This window comes from Ranitomeya imitator, chromosome 9 (genome assembly GCF_032444005.1).
Source record: "Ranitomeya imitator isolate aRanImi1 chromosome 9, aRanImi1.pri, whole genome shotgun sequence".
In the NCBI taxonomy this organism is placed as follows: Eukaryota; Metazoa; Chordata; class Amphibia; order Anura; family Dendrobatidae; genus Ranitomeya; species Ranitomeya imitator.
In genome coordinates this window covers 154,941,488-154,956,453 of record NC_091290.1, presented here as the reverse complement: position 1 = coordinate 154,956,453, position 14,966 = coordinate 154,941,488, and the positions used below count along the sequence as shown (strand labels likewise).

At 57.2% G+C, this 14,966-nt stretch overlaps 1 protein-coding gene across 3 annotated transcripts in view; it reads left to right on the top strand.

Annotated features, from left to right (window-relative positions):
• The first annotated feature begins 1,058 nt into the window (after positions 1 to 1,058).
• CSNK2A2 (casein kinase 2 alpha 2) overlaps positions 1,059 to 14,966 on the top strand; it is a 30,557-nt gene continuing 16,649 nt past the window's right edge. For 2 of the 3 annotated variants that reach the window (XM_069739564.1, XM_069739563.1), the window contains exons 1-5: positions 1,059 to 1,292; positions 6,735 to 6,846; positions 8,896 to 8,997; positions 9,106 to 9,156; positions 9,231 to 9,290. In XM_069739564.1, coding sequence (XP_069595665.1) covers positions 1,189 to 1,292; positions 6,735 to 6,846; positions 8,896 to 8,997; positions 9,106 to 9,156; positions 9,231 to 9,290 — 429 coding nt within the window. In that variant the 5' untranslated portion in view covers positions 1,059 to 1,188. The remainder of the gene's footprint in view (positions 1,293 to 6,734; positions 6,847 to 8,895; positions 8,998 to 9,105; positions 9,157 to 9,230; positions 9,291 to 14,966) is intronic. The other variant, XM_069739565.1, reaches the window with a different exon arrangement.

The following is a 14,966-nucleotide window of genomic DNA, read 5'->3' as shown; positions in this document are numbered from 1 at the left end:
TTGGGGGTTTGGGGCGCAGGATGTCGGGGGTTCTGGGCGCAGGACATCTGGGGTTCGGGGCGCAGGACGTTGGGGGTTCGGGGCGCAGGACATCGCGGGTTCAGGCCGCAGGACATCTGGGGTTCTAGGCGCAGGACATCTCGGGTTCGGGGCGCAGGACGTCGGGGGTTCTGGGCACAGGACGTCGGGGGTTCGGGGTGCAGGACGTTGGGGGTTCGGGGCGCAAAATGTTGGGGCTTCTGGGCGCAGGACGACGGGGGTTTTGGGCGCAGGAAATCGCGGGTTCGGGGCGCAGGATGTCGGGGGTTCTGGGCGCAGGACATCGCGGGTTCAGGCCGCATGACATCGGGGGTTCTGGGTGCAGGACGTCTCGGGTTCGGGGCGCAGGATGTTGGGGCTTCTGGGCGCAGGACGTCGGGGCGCAGGATGTTGGGGCTTCTGGGCGTAGGACGACGGGGGTTTTGGGCGCAGGACATCGCGGGTTTGGGGCGCAGGACGTCGGGGGTTCTGGGCGCAGGATGTCTCGGGTTCGGGACGCAGGATGTTGGGGCTTCTGGGCGCAGGACGTCGGGGGTTCTGGGTGCAGGACATCGCGGGTTCAGGCCGCAGGACATCGGGGGTTCTGGGCGCAGGACGTCTCGGGTTCAGGGCGCAGGACGTCGGGGGTTCGGGGCGCAGGACGTCGGGGGTTCTGGGCGCAGGACGTCGCAGGTTCGGGGCGCAGGACGTCGGGGGTTCGGGGCGCAGGACGTCGGGGGTTCGGGGCGCAGGACGTCGGGGGTTCGGGGCGCAGGACGTCGGGGGTTCGGGGTGCAGGACGTCGGGGGTTCTGGGCGCAGGACGTCGGGAGTTCGGGCCGCAGGACTTCGGGGGTTCTGGGCGCAGGATGTCGGGGGTTCTGGGCGCAGGACGTCGGGGGTTTTGGGCGCAGGACGTCAGGGGTTCGGGGCGCAGGACGTCGGGGGTTCGGGGCAGCTTGTAGCGCAGTTTTCGGCTTCCTCCGGCCTGCAGGGGTCGCTGTACTCTGGAGGCGCCGCCCGTCCTTTCCTCGCCGTCAGTCCCGGAAGCCTGTGATCCCGGCCCGGCCTGGCTGTGCTGTGTGCGGCCGCCCCTCTCCTCCTGCGAGCGGCCTCCCGCCGCCTCCCTATCCCGGGGCCGCGGGGCCTGAGCTCCAGACCCCCAGCCGCCATGCCGGGCCCGCAGGCCGGGAGCAGAGCCCGTGTGTACGCCGACGTGAACAGCCTGAGGAGCCGCGAATACTGGGACTATGAGGCGCACATCCCGAACTGGGGGTAACCGGGGGCGCAGGGTCCGGGGTGGGGCGACACATTGCCTAACCGGGGGGCACTGACTGGAGGGGAGTATGGAGGGGGCACTGACTGGAGGGGAGTATGGAGGGGGGGGCACTGACTGGAGGGGAGTATGGAGGGGGCACTGACTGGAGGGGAGTATGGAGGGGGCACTGACTGGAGGGGAGTACGGAGGGGGGCACTGACTGGAGGGGGCACTGCCTGGAGGGGAGTATGGAGGGGACATTCGCTGGAGTGGAGTATGGAGGGGGCACAGACTGGAGGGGAGTATGCAGGGGGGCACTGACTGGAGGGGAGTATGGAGGGGGCACTGACTGGAGGGGAGTACGGAGGGGGCACTGACTGGAGGGGAGTATGGAGGGGGCGCTGACTGGAGGGGAGTATGGAGGGGGCACTGACTGGAGGGGAGTATGGAGGGGGCACTGACTGGAGGGGAGTATGGAGGGGGGGCACTGACTGGAGGGGAGTATGGAGGGGGCACTGACTGGAGGGGAGTATGGAGGGGGCACTGACTGGAGGGGAGTATGGAGGGGGGCACTGACTGGAGGGGAGTACGGATGGGGCACTGACTGGAGGGGAGTATGGAGGGGGCACTGACTGGAGGGGAGTACGGATGGGGCACTGACTGGAGGGGAGTATGGAGGGGGCACTGACTGGAGGGGAGTATGGAGGGGGGCACTGACTGGAGGGGGCACTGCCTGGAGGGGAGTATGGAGGGGACATTCGCTGGAGTGGAGTATGGAGGGGGCACAGACTGGAGGGGAGTATGCAGGGGGGCACTGACTGGAGGGGAGTATGGAGGGGGCACTGACTGGAGGGGAGTATGGAGGGGGCACTGACTGGAGGGGAGTACGGATGGGGCACTGACTGGAGGGGAGTATGGAGGGGGCACTGACTGGAGGGGAGTACGGATGGGGCACTGACTGGAGGGGAGTATGGAGGGGGCACTGACTGGAGGGGAGTATGGAGGGGGGCACTGACTGGAGGGGAGTATGGAGGGGGCACTGACTGGAGGGGAGTATGGAGGGGGGGCACTGCCTGGAGGGGAGTATGGAGGGGACATTCGCTGGAGTGGAGTATGGAGGGGGCACAGACTGGAGGGGAGTATGCAGGGGGGCACTGACTGGAGGGGAGTATGGAGGGGGCACTGACTGGAGGGGAGTATGGAGGGGGCACTGACTGGAGGGGAGTATGGAGGGGGCACTGACTGGAGGGGAGTATGGAGGGGGCACTGACTGGAGGGGAGTATGGAGGGGGGGCACTGACTGGAGGGGAGTATGGAGGGGGCACTGACTGGAGGGGAGTATGGAGGGGGGGCACTGACTGGAGGGGAGTATGGAGGGGGCACTGACTGGAGGGGAGTATGGAGGGGGCACTGACTGGAGGGGAGTATGGAGGGGGCACTGACTGGAGGGGAGTATGGAGGGGGGGCACTGACTGGAGGGGAGTATGGAGGGGGCACTGACTGGAGGGGAGTATGGAGGGGGGGCACTGACTGGAGGGGGGAGTATGGAGGGGGCACTGACTGGAGGGGAGTATGGAGGGGGCACTGACTGGAGGGGGGAGTATGGAGGGGGCACTGACTGGAGGGGAGTATGGAGGGGGCACTGACTGGAGGGGAGTATGGAGGGGGCGCTGACTGGAGGGGAGTATGGAGGGGGCGCTGACTGGAGGGGAGTATGGAGGGGGCACAGACTGGAGGGGAGTATGGAGGGGGCACAGACTGGTGGGGAGTATGGAGGGGGGGCACTGACTGGAGGGGAGTATGGAGGGGGGGCACTGACTGGAGGGGAGTATGGAGGGGGCACTGACTGGAGGGGAGTATGGAGGGGGCACAGACTGGAGGGGAGTATGGAGGGGGGGCACTGACTGGAGGGGAGTATGGAGGGGGGGCACTGACTGGAGGGGAGTATGGAGGGGGCGCTGACTGGAGGGGAGTATGGAGGGGGCACTGACTGGAGGGGAGTATGGAGGGGGCACTGACTGGAGGGGAGTATGGAGGGGGCACTGACTGGAGGGGAGTATGGAGGGGGGGCACTGACTGGAGGGTAGTATGGAGGGGGCACAGACTGGTGGGGAGTATGGAGGGGGCGCTGACTGGAGGGGGGGCACTGACTGGAGGGGAGTATGGAGGGGGGGCACTGACTGGACGGGAGTATGGAGGGGGCGCTGACTGGAGGGGAGTATGGAGGGGGCACTGACTGGAGGGGAGTATGGAGGGGGCGCTGACTGGAGGGGAGTATGGAGGGGGCACTGACTGGAGGGTAGTATGGAGGGGGCACTGACTGGAGGGGAGTATGGAGGGGGCACTGACTGGAGGGGAGTATGGAGGGGGCACTGACTGGAGGGGAGTATGGAGGGGGGGCACTGACTGGAGGGGAGTATGGAGGGGGCGCTGACTGGACGGGAGTATGGAGGGGGGGCACTGACTGGAGGGGAGTATGGAGGGGGCACTGACTGGAGGGGAGTATGGAGGGGGGGCACTGACTGGAGGGGGGAGTATGGAGGGGGCACTGACTGGAGGGGAGTATGGAGGGGGCACTGACTGGAGGGGAGTATGGAGGGGGCGCTGACTGGAGGGGAGTATGGAGGGGGCGCTGACTGGAGGGGAGTATGGAGGGGGCACAGACTGGAGGGGAGTATGGAGGGGGCACTGACTGGAGGGGAGTATGGAGGGGGCACTGACTGGAGGGGGGGCACTGACTGGAGGGGAGTATGGAGGGGGGGCACTGACTGGAGGGGAGTATGGAGGGGGCGCTGACTGGAGGGGAGTATGGAGGGGGGGCACTGACTGGAGGGGGGGCACTGACTGGAGGGGAGTATGGAGGGGGGGCACTGACTGGAGGGGAGTATGGAGGGGGCGCTGACTGGAGGGGAGTATGGAGGGGGCACTGACTGGAGGGGAGTATGGAGGGGGGGCACTGACTGGAGGGTAGTATGGAGGGGGCACAGACTGGTGGGGAGTATGGAGGGGGCGCTGACTGGAGGGGGGGCACTGACTGGAGGGGAGTATGGAGGGGGGGCACTGACTGGAGGGGAGTATGGAGGGGGCGCTGACTGGAGGGGAGTATGGAGGGGGCGCTGACTGGAGGGGAGTATGGAGGGGGCGCTGACTGGAGGGGAGTATGGAGGGGGCACTGACTGGAGGGGAGTATGGAGGGGGCGCTGACTGGAGGGGAGTATGGAGGGGGCACTGACTGGAGGGGAGTATGGAGGGGGCACTGACTGGAGGGTAGTATGGAGGGGGCACTGACTGGAGGGGAGTATGGAGGGGGCGCTGACTGGAGGGGAGTATGGAGGGGGGGCACTGACTGGAGGGGAGTATGGAGGGGGCGCTGACTGGAGGGGAGTATGGAGGGGGCGCTGACTGGAGGGGAGTATGGAGGGGGCGCTGACTGGAGGGGAGTATGGAGGGGGGGCTCTGACTGGAGGGGAGTATGGAGGGGGGGCACTGACTGGAGGGGAGTATGGAGGGGGGGCACTGACTGGAGGGGAGTACGGAGGGGGCACTGACTGGAGGGGAGTACGGAGGGGGCACTGACTGGAGGGGAGTATGGAGGGGGCGCTGACTGGAGGGGAGTATGGAGGGGGCGCTGACTGGAGGGGAGTATGGAGGGGGGGCACTGACTGGAGGGGAGTATGGAGGGGGGGCACTGACTGGAGGGGAGTATGGAGGGGGGCACTGACTGGAGGGGAGTATGGAGGGGGGCACTGACTGGAGGGGAGTATGGAGGGGGGGCACTGACTGGAGGGGAGTATGGAGGGGGGGCACTGACTGGAGGGGAGTATGGAGGGGGGCACTGACTGGAGGGGAGTATGGAGGGGGCACTGACTGGAGGGGAGTATGGAGGGGGGGCACTGACTGGAGGGGAGTATGGAGGGGGGGCACTGACTGGAGGGGAGTATGGAGGGGGGGCACTGACTGGAGGGGAGTATGGAGGGGGGGCACTGACTGGAGGGGGGAGTATGGAGGGGGGGCACTGACTGGAGGGGAGTATGGAGGGGGGGCACTGACTGGAGGGGAGTATGGAGGGGGAGCACTGACTGGAGGGGAGTATGGAGGGGGCACTGACTGGAGGGGAGTATGGAGGGGGCGCTGACTGGACGGGAGTATGGAGGGGGGGCACTGACTGGAGGGGAGTATGGAGGGGGCACTGACTGGAGGGGAGTATGGAGGGGGGGCACTGACTGGAGGGGAGTATGGAGGGGGCACTGACTGGAGGGGAGTATGGAGGGGGCACTGACTGGAGGGGAGTATGGAGGGGGCACTGACTGGAGGGGAGTATGGAGGGGGCACTGACTGGAGGGGAGTATGGAGGGGGGGCACTGACTGGAGGGGGGAGTATGGAGGGGGCACTGACTGGAGGGGAGTATGGAGGGGGCACTGACTGGAGGGGAGTATGGAGGGGGCACTGACTGGAGGGGAGTATGGAGGGGGCACTGACTGGAGGGGAGTATGGAGGGGGGGCACTGACTGGAGGGGGCACTGACTGGAGGGGAGTATGGAGGGGGCACTGACTGGAGGGGAGTATGGAGGGGGGGCACTGACTGGAGGGGAGTATGGAGGGGGCACTGACTGGAGGGGAGTATGGAGAGGGGCACTGACTGGAGGGGAGTATGGAGGGGGCACTGACTGGAGGGGAGTATGGAGGGGGGGCACTGACTGGAGGGGGGAGTATGGAGGGGGCACTGACTGGAGGGGAGTATGGAGGGGGCACTGACTGGAGGGGAGTATGGAGGGGGCGCTGACTGGAGGGGAGTATGGAGGGGGCGCTGACTGGAGGGGAGTATGGAGAGGGGCACTGACTGGAGGGGAGTATGGAGGGGGCACTGACTGGAGGGGAGTATGGAGGGGGGGCACTGACTGGAGGGGGCACTGACTGGAGGGGAGTATGGAGGGGGGGCACTGACTGGAGGGGAGTATGGAGGGGGGGCACTGACTGGAGGGGAGTATGGAGGGGGCACTGACTGGAGGGGAGTACGGATGGGGCACTGACTGGAGGGGAGTATGGAGGGGGGCACTGACTGGAGGGGGCACTGCCTGGAGGGGAGTATGGAGGGGACATTCGCTGGAGTGGAGTATGGAGGGGGCACAGACTGGAGGGGAGTATGCAGGGGGGCACTGACTGGAGGGGAGTATGGAGGGGACATTCGCTGGATGGTAGTATGGAAGGGGGGCACTGACTGGAGGGGAGTATGGAGGGGGACATTCGCTGGAGGGGAGTATGGAGAGGGCGCTGACTGGAAGGGAGTACTTATTGGGTCCGATCCCCGGCGGGCGTATGGAGATGGCCACAGGCTGATATGGGGGTGCAGTGCACTTGCAGTATGTGGAGCTGGGAGTAGGGTGTCTGATTGCTGCTTGGTTTTTTCAGTCGCCGCTCGTCTCCCGGGTCTTAATCCCGTTTTTCTTTTTCATTTCAGGAACCAAGAGGATTATCAGTTGGTGCGGAAGCTCGGCCGCGGGAAATACAGCGAGGTGTTCGAGGCCATAAACATCACCAACAACGAGAGGGTAGTAGTGAAGATCTTAAAGGTGGGCACATCTACTCCTCAACCCCATATTTCTTCTGCCCCTGCTCCCCCGGCCATTTTCTGCCTCCCTCCCTTCCGCTTTTCCTCTCCCTCCCTCCCGCTTTTTCTTTCTTTCCCTCCCTCCCGCTTTTTCTTTCTTTCTTTCCCTCCCTCTCGCTTTTTCTTTCCCTTCCTCCCTCCCACCCTCCCACTTTTTCTTTCCCTCCCTCCCTCCCTCCCGCTTTTTCTTTCCCTCCTTCCTGCTTTTTCTTTCCCTCATTCCCGCTTTTTCTTTCCCTCCTTGCTGCTTTTCTTTCCCTCCTTCCTGCTTTTTCTTTCCCTCCCTTCCTCCCGCTTTTTCTTTCCCTCCCTCCCTCCCTCCCGCTTTTTCTTTCCCTCCCTCCCTCCCTCCCGCTATTTCTTTCCCTCCCTCCCTCCCGCTATTTCTTTCCCTCCCTCCCTCCCGCTTTTTCTTTCCCTCCCTCCCGTTTTTTCTTTCCCTCCCTCCCGTTTTTTCTTTCCCTCCCTCCCTCCCTCCCGTTTTTTCTTTCCCTCCCTCCCTCCCTCCCGTTTTTTCTTTCCCTCCCTCCCGTTTTTTCTTTCCCTACCTCCCTCCCGCTTTTTTTTTTCCTCCCTCCCTTCCTCTTTTTCTTTCCCTCCCTCCCTCTTTTTCTTTCCCTCCCTCCCGCTTTTTTTTTCCCTCCCTCCCGCTTTTTTTCCCCTCCCTCCCTCCCTCCCGCTTTTTCTTTCCCTCCCTCCCTCCTGCTTTTTCTTTCCCTCCCTCCCGCTTTTTCTTTCCCTCCCTCCCTCCCGCTTTTTCTTTCCCTCCCTCCCACTTTTTCTTTCCCTCCTTCACGCTTTTTCTTTCCCTCCCTCCCGCTTTTTCTTTCCCTCCTTGCTGCTTTTTCTTTCCCTCCTTGCTGCTTTTTCTTTCCCTCCTTGCTGCTTTTTCTTTCCCTCCTTGCTGCTTTTTCTTTCCCTCCTTGCTGCTTTTTCTTTCCCTCCTTGCTGCTTTTTCTTTCCCTCCTTCCTGCTTTTTCTTTCCCTCCTTCCTGCTTTTTCTTTCCCTCCTTGCTGCTTTTTCTTTCCCTCCTTGCTGCTTTTTCTTTCCCTCCTTCCTGCTTTTTCTTTCCCTCCTTCCTGCTTTTTCTTTCCATTCCTCCCTCCCGCTTTTTCTTTATATCTCTCCCTCCCGCTTTTTCTTTATATCTTTCCCTCCCGCTTTTTCTTTATATCTCTCCCTCCCGCTTTTTCTTTCCCTCCCTCCCTCCCGCTTTTTCTTTCCCTCTCTCCCACTTTTTCTTTCACTCCTTCACGCTTTTTCTTTCCCTCCTTGCTGCTTTTTCTTTCCCTCCTTGCTGCTTTTTCTTTCCCTCCTTGCTGCTCTTTCTTTCCCTCCTTCCTGCTTTTTCTTTCCCTCCTTCCTGCTTTTTCTTTCCCTCCTTCCTGCTTTTTCTTTCCCTCCTTCCTGCTTTTTCTTTATATCTCTCCCTCCCGCTTTTTCTTTATATCTCTCCCTCCCGCTTTTTCTTTATATCTTTCCCTCCCGCTTTTTCTTTATATCTCTCCCTCCCGCTTTTTCTTTCCCTCCCACTTTTTCTTTCCATCCCGCTTTTTCTTTCCATCCCTCCATCCTTCCCTCCCACTTTTTCTTTCCCTCCTGCTTTTTCTTTCCCTTCCGCTGTTTCTTTAAAGCTTTTTCTTTTCCTCCCTCCCGCTTTTTCTTTCCATCCCCCCTCTTTCCCTCTCACTTTCTTTCCCTCCCTCTCTCCCTGCTGTTTCTTTCCATCCCTCCCTCTTTTTCTTCCTTCCCTTCCGCTTTTTCTTCCATCCCTTCCACTTTTTCTTTCACTCCCTTCTGCTTTCTTTTTTCTTTTTTTTTTCCCTCTTCCCCGCCTTCACCCTTTCTTTGCCCCGCCTCCTCCACCCTTTCTTTGCTCCGCCTCCTCCACCCTTTCTTCGCCTCGCCTCCTCCACCTTTTCTTCGCCCTGCCTCCTCCCCCTCTCTTCGCCTTTTTCTCTCCCCCTCTCTTCGCCCCGGCTTCTCCCCCCTGATATTTGGGTTTTGCAGCCGGTGAAGAAGAAGAAGATAAAGCGAGAGGTAAAGATCCTGGAGAACCTGCGGGGAGGCACCAACATCATCCGCCTGCTGGACACCATCAAGGACCCTGTGGTGAGTCCTCCTCCATGAGTATGTGACCCCCTTCTCTGCAGTGGGGTGCGTGGGTGGAGGGAGAAGAATGATACGGGTTATATTCTTCCTTTTATCTTTCTTCCATAGTCCAAGACTCCAGCCCTTGTGTTTGAGTACATCAATAACACAGACTTCAAAGTGAGTGCGGGACGGATCGAGACTGGGGGTGGGGGGGACGGGCTGCCTTCTGACTGTTTCCTTTGCTTCTGTAGCAGCTGTACCAGATCTTGACAGACTACGACATCCGCTACTACATGTATGAGCTTCTGAAGGTACGGGGGAAGCTGAAGTCAGTCCAGTCTGTACTCGTGGGGGGCTCAATGGTCAGTCCTCTCAGTACACAGGGGGGTCTCTATGGTCGACCCGTCTATACACTGGTGTTCTCTATGGTGGTTCCTGTCTGTACACGGGGGGTGGAACTCAATGGTCAGTCCTGTCTCTACACAGGGGGGTCTCTATGGTCGGTCTTTTCTGTACATGGGGGGTCTCTATGGTCGGTCCTGTCTGTATACAGGGTGGTCTTTATGGTCTTTCTTGGCGGTACACAGGGTGGTCTCTATGGCCAGTCCTGTCTATACACAGGGTGGTCTTTATGGCCGTTACTGGCGGTACACAGGGTGGTCTCTATGGTCGATCATGTTTGTACACATGGTGGTCTCTATAGCCGGTCCTGTCTCTATGGTTGGTCTTTTCTGTACATGGGGGGTGTAGTGAAATATGTATAGGTTTATATGTATAACCAGCAGTAATTTAACATCTGTCGTGAGACTGCAGGTCTCACAGGAGTCACAGCATATGTTGTCCTGGGAGGGCAGTCTGCTGTCTCCAGTCTCGGCAGGGGGCCTTGCTGGGAACCAGGAAAGGGAAACATTTCACACCTTCTATCTCTTTTGAAGAGAGATATCAATTACAGCCTGACACTATCTGTGAGAAACTTTAGGCAAAGAGTGTTCAGAGGAAAATAATATATTCATTGGGGGAGCTGCTGTGGTCCAGTCAATAACAAGCAATTATAATATTAACCTGAGAGGCTGTTCCAAAAATCTGACCTCCAAGTTGACTCTATAAATTAGGCTTGTATGCATACAAAGTTGTTCACAGATTAAGGGCAGCCAAGCTGATGTGTTCCATTCCATATTTGTCCCCCCTCCCTCTGGGAGCAGAAAGCAGACTACAAAGTTAGCTATCTCTGTAAGTTTTCTCCTGTTTATTTTCATAACTGTTTTGCATATTTGTATGTCTTTTTATTACCATATTTTTTATACCTTTTTTTCTTTACTGTAAGCACTGAACCTTTCTGTATTTAAAGCATAAAACTTTAACAAGTTGAACCTTGTACGTTCTAAAGAATCCATAGCCTAAGAGGTGTGTGAGCCTTATGAGTGGTAGACAGTATTAGTAATATTTCCAGGACCCTTCGCCCGTGTATTCGGTGAGTGGTGGCAGCATGTATCACCAGGTGTGTGGCCTGGGTCGGTGTGTGATTTAAGCTCCCATTACAGCATAGGACAGAGGTTGAATGCTGGGCTGAGAGTGGGGAGATAGATTAACCCTTACCGGCGCAACCCCAAGTCGCCTGCTGAGAACGGGTATGTGACAAATTGGTGACAACACGGTGGGATAGAATTATTTCTATTAGAGCATTAGTGCATGATTTAAGCAATTATTCCCTGTACTAAAGAATTGGTATCCTTGCGAGGAGTGCACCAGTTCTTCAAGGTTCAACTCAGTGCTTACTTAGACATACTTGCAAACAGTTTCCCCTCCCCGTTTTTCTTTTCTGTCTTTTATTTGGCAAAGGCTGTTCATCGATATGGCAGCCCAGTACAAGAAGCTGAGCAAAGAAGCTCTGACCGACCTCTGTGAGCAGAGAGGAGTAGAGACGGCCGACAGATCCAGGGAGCTGCTGATAAGCACCCTGATCGAGCAGGACATGGAGCAAAGTGCTGGAACATCTGGGCAAGGAGAGAGCCCACCTCAGAGAGACCCAGCAATGCCAGCTCTTGCACCAGAGATACCTGATGGAAATGTCAGCAATGCCAGTGCTGAGGAGCCTATGGACTGTACTTTACAAATGGACTTACAAGTGATCCCAATCTACTCATGCAGCTGATTCTACAGTACCGACAGGCTGCTGCTGCAGAACGCCGGGAGGACAGAGCTTTCCAACTTCAGATGGCTCAACTAGAGCGGGGTATCAGTCCTCAGTTAATCCTCCCAGGACATAAATCTGAGGAGACCACGTCTTGAAAACTTCCCTGTCATGGAGAAGGATACGGTCTTAGATACTTTCCCGCGGGGATTTGAAAAAACCTGCAGGCAATACCATCTACCCCGTGAGCAGTGGGTGCAGTATTTAACCCCAGGGTTGAGAGGCAAAGCCCTGGAAGTTTTTGCTGGCCTCCACCAGAACTAGATGGGAACTATGAGGCCATAAAAGAGGCCCTGATCAGGAAATACAACCTAACACCAGAAGTGTATCGGAGAAAGTTCCGGAACCTACAACGTGGATCAACTGACAGCTATGTGGATGTTGTGAGCACCTTGAGGACCACGTTCCACCAATGGATCAGGTGACTTTCTGTTAACAGTTTTGAGGACTTAATGGATCTAATAGTCAAGGATCAATTTCTTCACGTGTCCCACGGATGCATGACAATTTGTGTGTGATCGGGAGCCACAAACTGCGGATCAGGCTGCAAGGATTGCGGACTGCTATGTGGCTAACAGGATGCCTGAGGTGCGGAAGCCATCGGGATTCAGCTGGAGGGGAGGTAAGCCAAACGGGGACCCTTCTCCCTCTGCCGGCCGATCACCAGTGCTGTCCTGGGGACTAGACATTCTCTAGGCGATGGACGCCGATGTTTCTCCTGCAACAAAGTGGGACATGTTAGCGCTGTCTGCCCTGATAGGGAGAAACGCCCAACTACCACCACAAAGCTGTCTGTGTCCCCACCGTCCGTCCTCTTTGTAGCCGGCTCTGATGTGAGGGCAAATGAGAACTGTCAATCTGTCACTGTTGGCAATAAAGTCACCATTGGTCTCAGACACTGGGGCAGAGGTGACCCTGGTGCGTCCAGCCATGATAACCCCTGTCGACATCATACCAGGAAAGACGATGTCTATAACCGGGATTGGAGGGGTCAGCCCTGCCGTGCCCATGGCCCATGTGTACTTGGACTGGGGAGCAGGGAAAGGACTGAGAGAAGTGGGAGTATCAGAGGCCATTCCCACCAATGTGTTGCTAGGTATGGACCTGAGGAGGATGGTGTCCCACTATGTTCCCCCCTTGCAAGTAAATGATGCAGAGAAGGTGGAAGAAAGTGACCCACCTGAGATCCCGTGCGAGGAGGGAAAATGTAAATATGTGTTAGCTGTGACCCAGAATCAGGCTGCGGCTCAGACTCAGGCCCAGAGATTAGAGGATGGGTCTCAGACAGAACTGCCAGGACAGGAGGCCCATACTGTGGTCCCAGAGCCTCCTCACATGGCCGACCCACCAAGGTTCCTGATAACAGACACTGAAAACTCAGCTTTAGACCAGGGCCTGGCAGTCCCACTAGGCCAGGGCCTGCAGGCTGACCGTCAGAGCTTCCAGGAGGCCCTGCAGACAGATGTCAGTCTGGAGGAGCTCAGATGTCTTGCAGACCGACCCCCTGCTGCTTCTGACAAAGAGAGAGTATACTGGGACCAGGGCAGACTGTATACAGAGACTATCCCCACGGATACTACAGAATCTTGGGACTATGAATGGAGGCTGATCGTCCCTTATCCATTTAGGGAACAATTACTGAGAATTGCCCATGAAATTCCTTTGACCGGACACCTTGGAATACAAAAGACTAAAGGTACCGTCACACTGAACGATATCGCTAGCGATCCGTGACGTTGCAGCATCCTGGATAGCGATATCGTTGAGTTTGACAGGCAGCAGCGATCAGGCCCCTGCTGTGCCATCGTTGGTCGGCGCAGAAAGTCCAGAACTTTATTTCGTCGATCTCCCGCAGACATCGCTGAATCGGTGTGTGTGACGCCGATCCAGCGATGTCTTCACTGGTAACCAGGGTAAACATTGGGTTACTAAGCGCAGGGCCGCGCTTAGTAACCCGATGTTTATCCTGGTTACCAGCGTAAACATAAAAAACAAACAAACAGTACATACTTACATTCCGTGTCTGTCCCCCGGTGCTGTGCTTCCCTGCACTGGCTGCCAGCGCCGGCCGGCCGTAAAGCAGAGCACAGCGGTGACGTCACCGCTCTGCTTTACGGCCGGCGCTCAGTCAGTGCAGGGAAGCTGACGCCGGGGGACGTGACAGACACCGGAATGTAAGTATGTAGTATTTGTTTTTTTTAACTTTTACAATGGTAACCAGGGTAAACATCGGGTTACTAAGCGTGGCCCTGCGCTTAGTAACCCAATGTTTACCCTGGTTACCAGGGGACTTCGGGATCGTTGGTCGCTGGAGAGCTGTCTGTGTGACAGCTCTCCAGCGACGCTGCAGCGATCGACATCGTTGTCGGTATCGCTGCAGCGTTGCTTAGTGTGACGGTACCCTTAAAGGGACTCTGTCACCTGAATTTGGAGGGAACAATCTTCAGCCATAAGGGCGGGGTTTTCAGGTGTTTGATTCACCCTTTCCTTACCCGCTGGCTGCATGCTGGCTGCAATATTGGATTGAAGTTCATTGTCTGTCCTCCATAGTACACGCCTGCGCAAGGCAATCTTGCCTTGCGCAGGCGTGTACTACGGAGGACAGAGGATGAACTTCAATCCAATATTGCAGCCAGCATGCAGCCAGCGGGTAAGGAAAGGGTGAATCAAACACCTGAAAACCCCGCCCTTATGGCTGAAGATTGTTCCCTCCAAATTCAGGTGACAGAGTCCCTTTAAAGGGAACCTGTCACCTGAATTTGGCGGGACCAGTTTTGGGTCATATGGGCAGAGTTTTCGGGTGTTTGATTCACCCTTTCCTTACCTGCTGGCTGCATGCTGGCCGAAATATTGGATTGAAGTTCATTCTCTGTCCTCCGTAGTACACGCCTGCGCGAGGCAAGATTACTTTGCGCAGGCGTATACTACGGAGGACAGAGAATGAACTTCAATACAATATTGCAGCCAGCATACAGCCAGCAGGTAAGGAAAGGGTGAATCAAACACCCGAAAACTCCGCCCATATGACCCAAAACCAGTCCCGCCAAATTCAGGTGACCGGTTCCCTTTAAGCTCTCCTGACACATAACTTCTATTGGCCCAAGATGGGGACAGATATTGCCAATTACTGCCGATCATGTGTAGTTTGTCAGAGAGTTGGGAAGTCTGGGAATATACAGAAAGATAATAATAAATAATAATAATTTTTATTTATATAGCGCCAACATATTCCGCAGCGCTTTACAAATTATAGAGGAGACTTGTACAGACAATAGACATTACAGCATAACAGAAATACAGTTAAATAAATGGAAATGGAAATAAAGATCCATTGATACCACTGCCTGTGATCGATGAACCTTCCCAGCGAGTGGCTGTGGACATCATAGGGCCACTTGCAATCCCTAGCAGCTCTGGTAAAAAGTGCATCCTCACAGTGGTGGACTATGCTACACGATACCCGGATGCTGCGGCACTATCCTCCATCCGAGCAGACAAAGTGGCGGATGCTTTACTGACTGTGTTCTCTCGTGTGGGTTTCCCCAGGGAAATGTTGACCGATCAGGGAACCCAGTTCATGTCTGATCTGATGGAAAGCCTCTGTGAAAGAATACAAGTACAGCATCTTGTGGCCAGCGCCTATCATCCCCAAACCAACGGACTCTGCGAGCGCTTCAATGGAACATTAAAGCAAATGCTGAAAATGCTGGTGGAGACTGAAGGGAGAGACTGGGAGCGGTACCTTCCCCATCTGCTGTTTGCCTGCAGAGAGGTACCCCAGGCGTCTACTGGATTC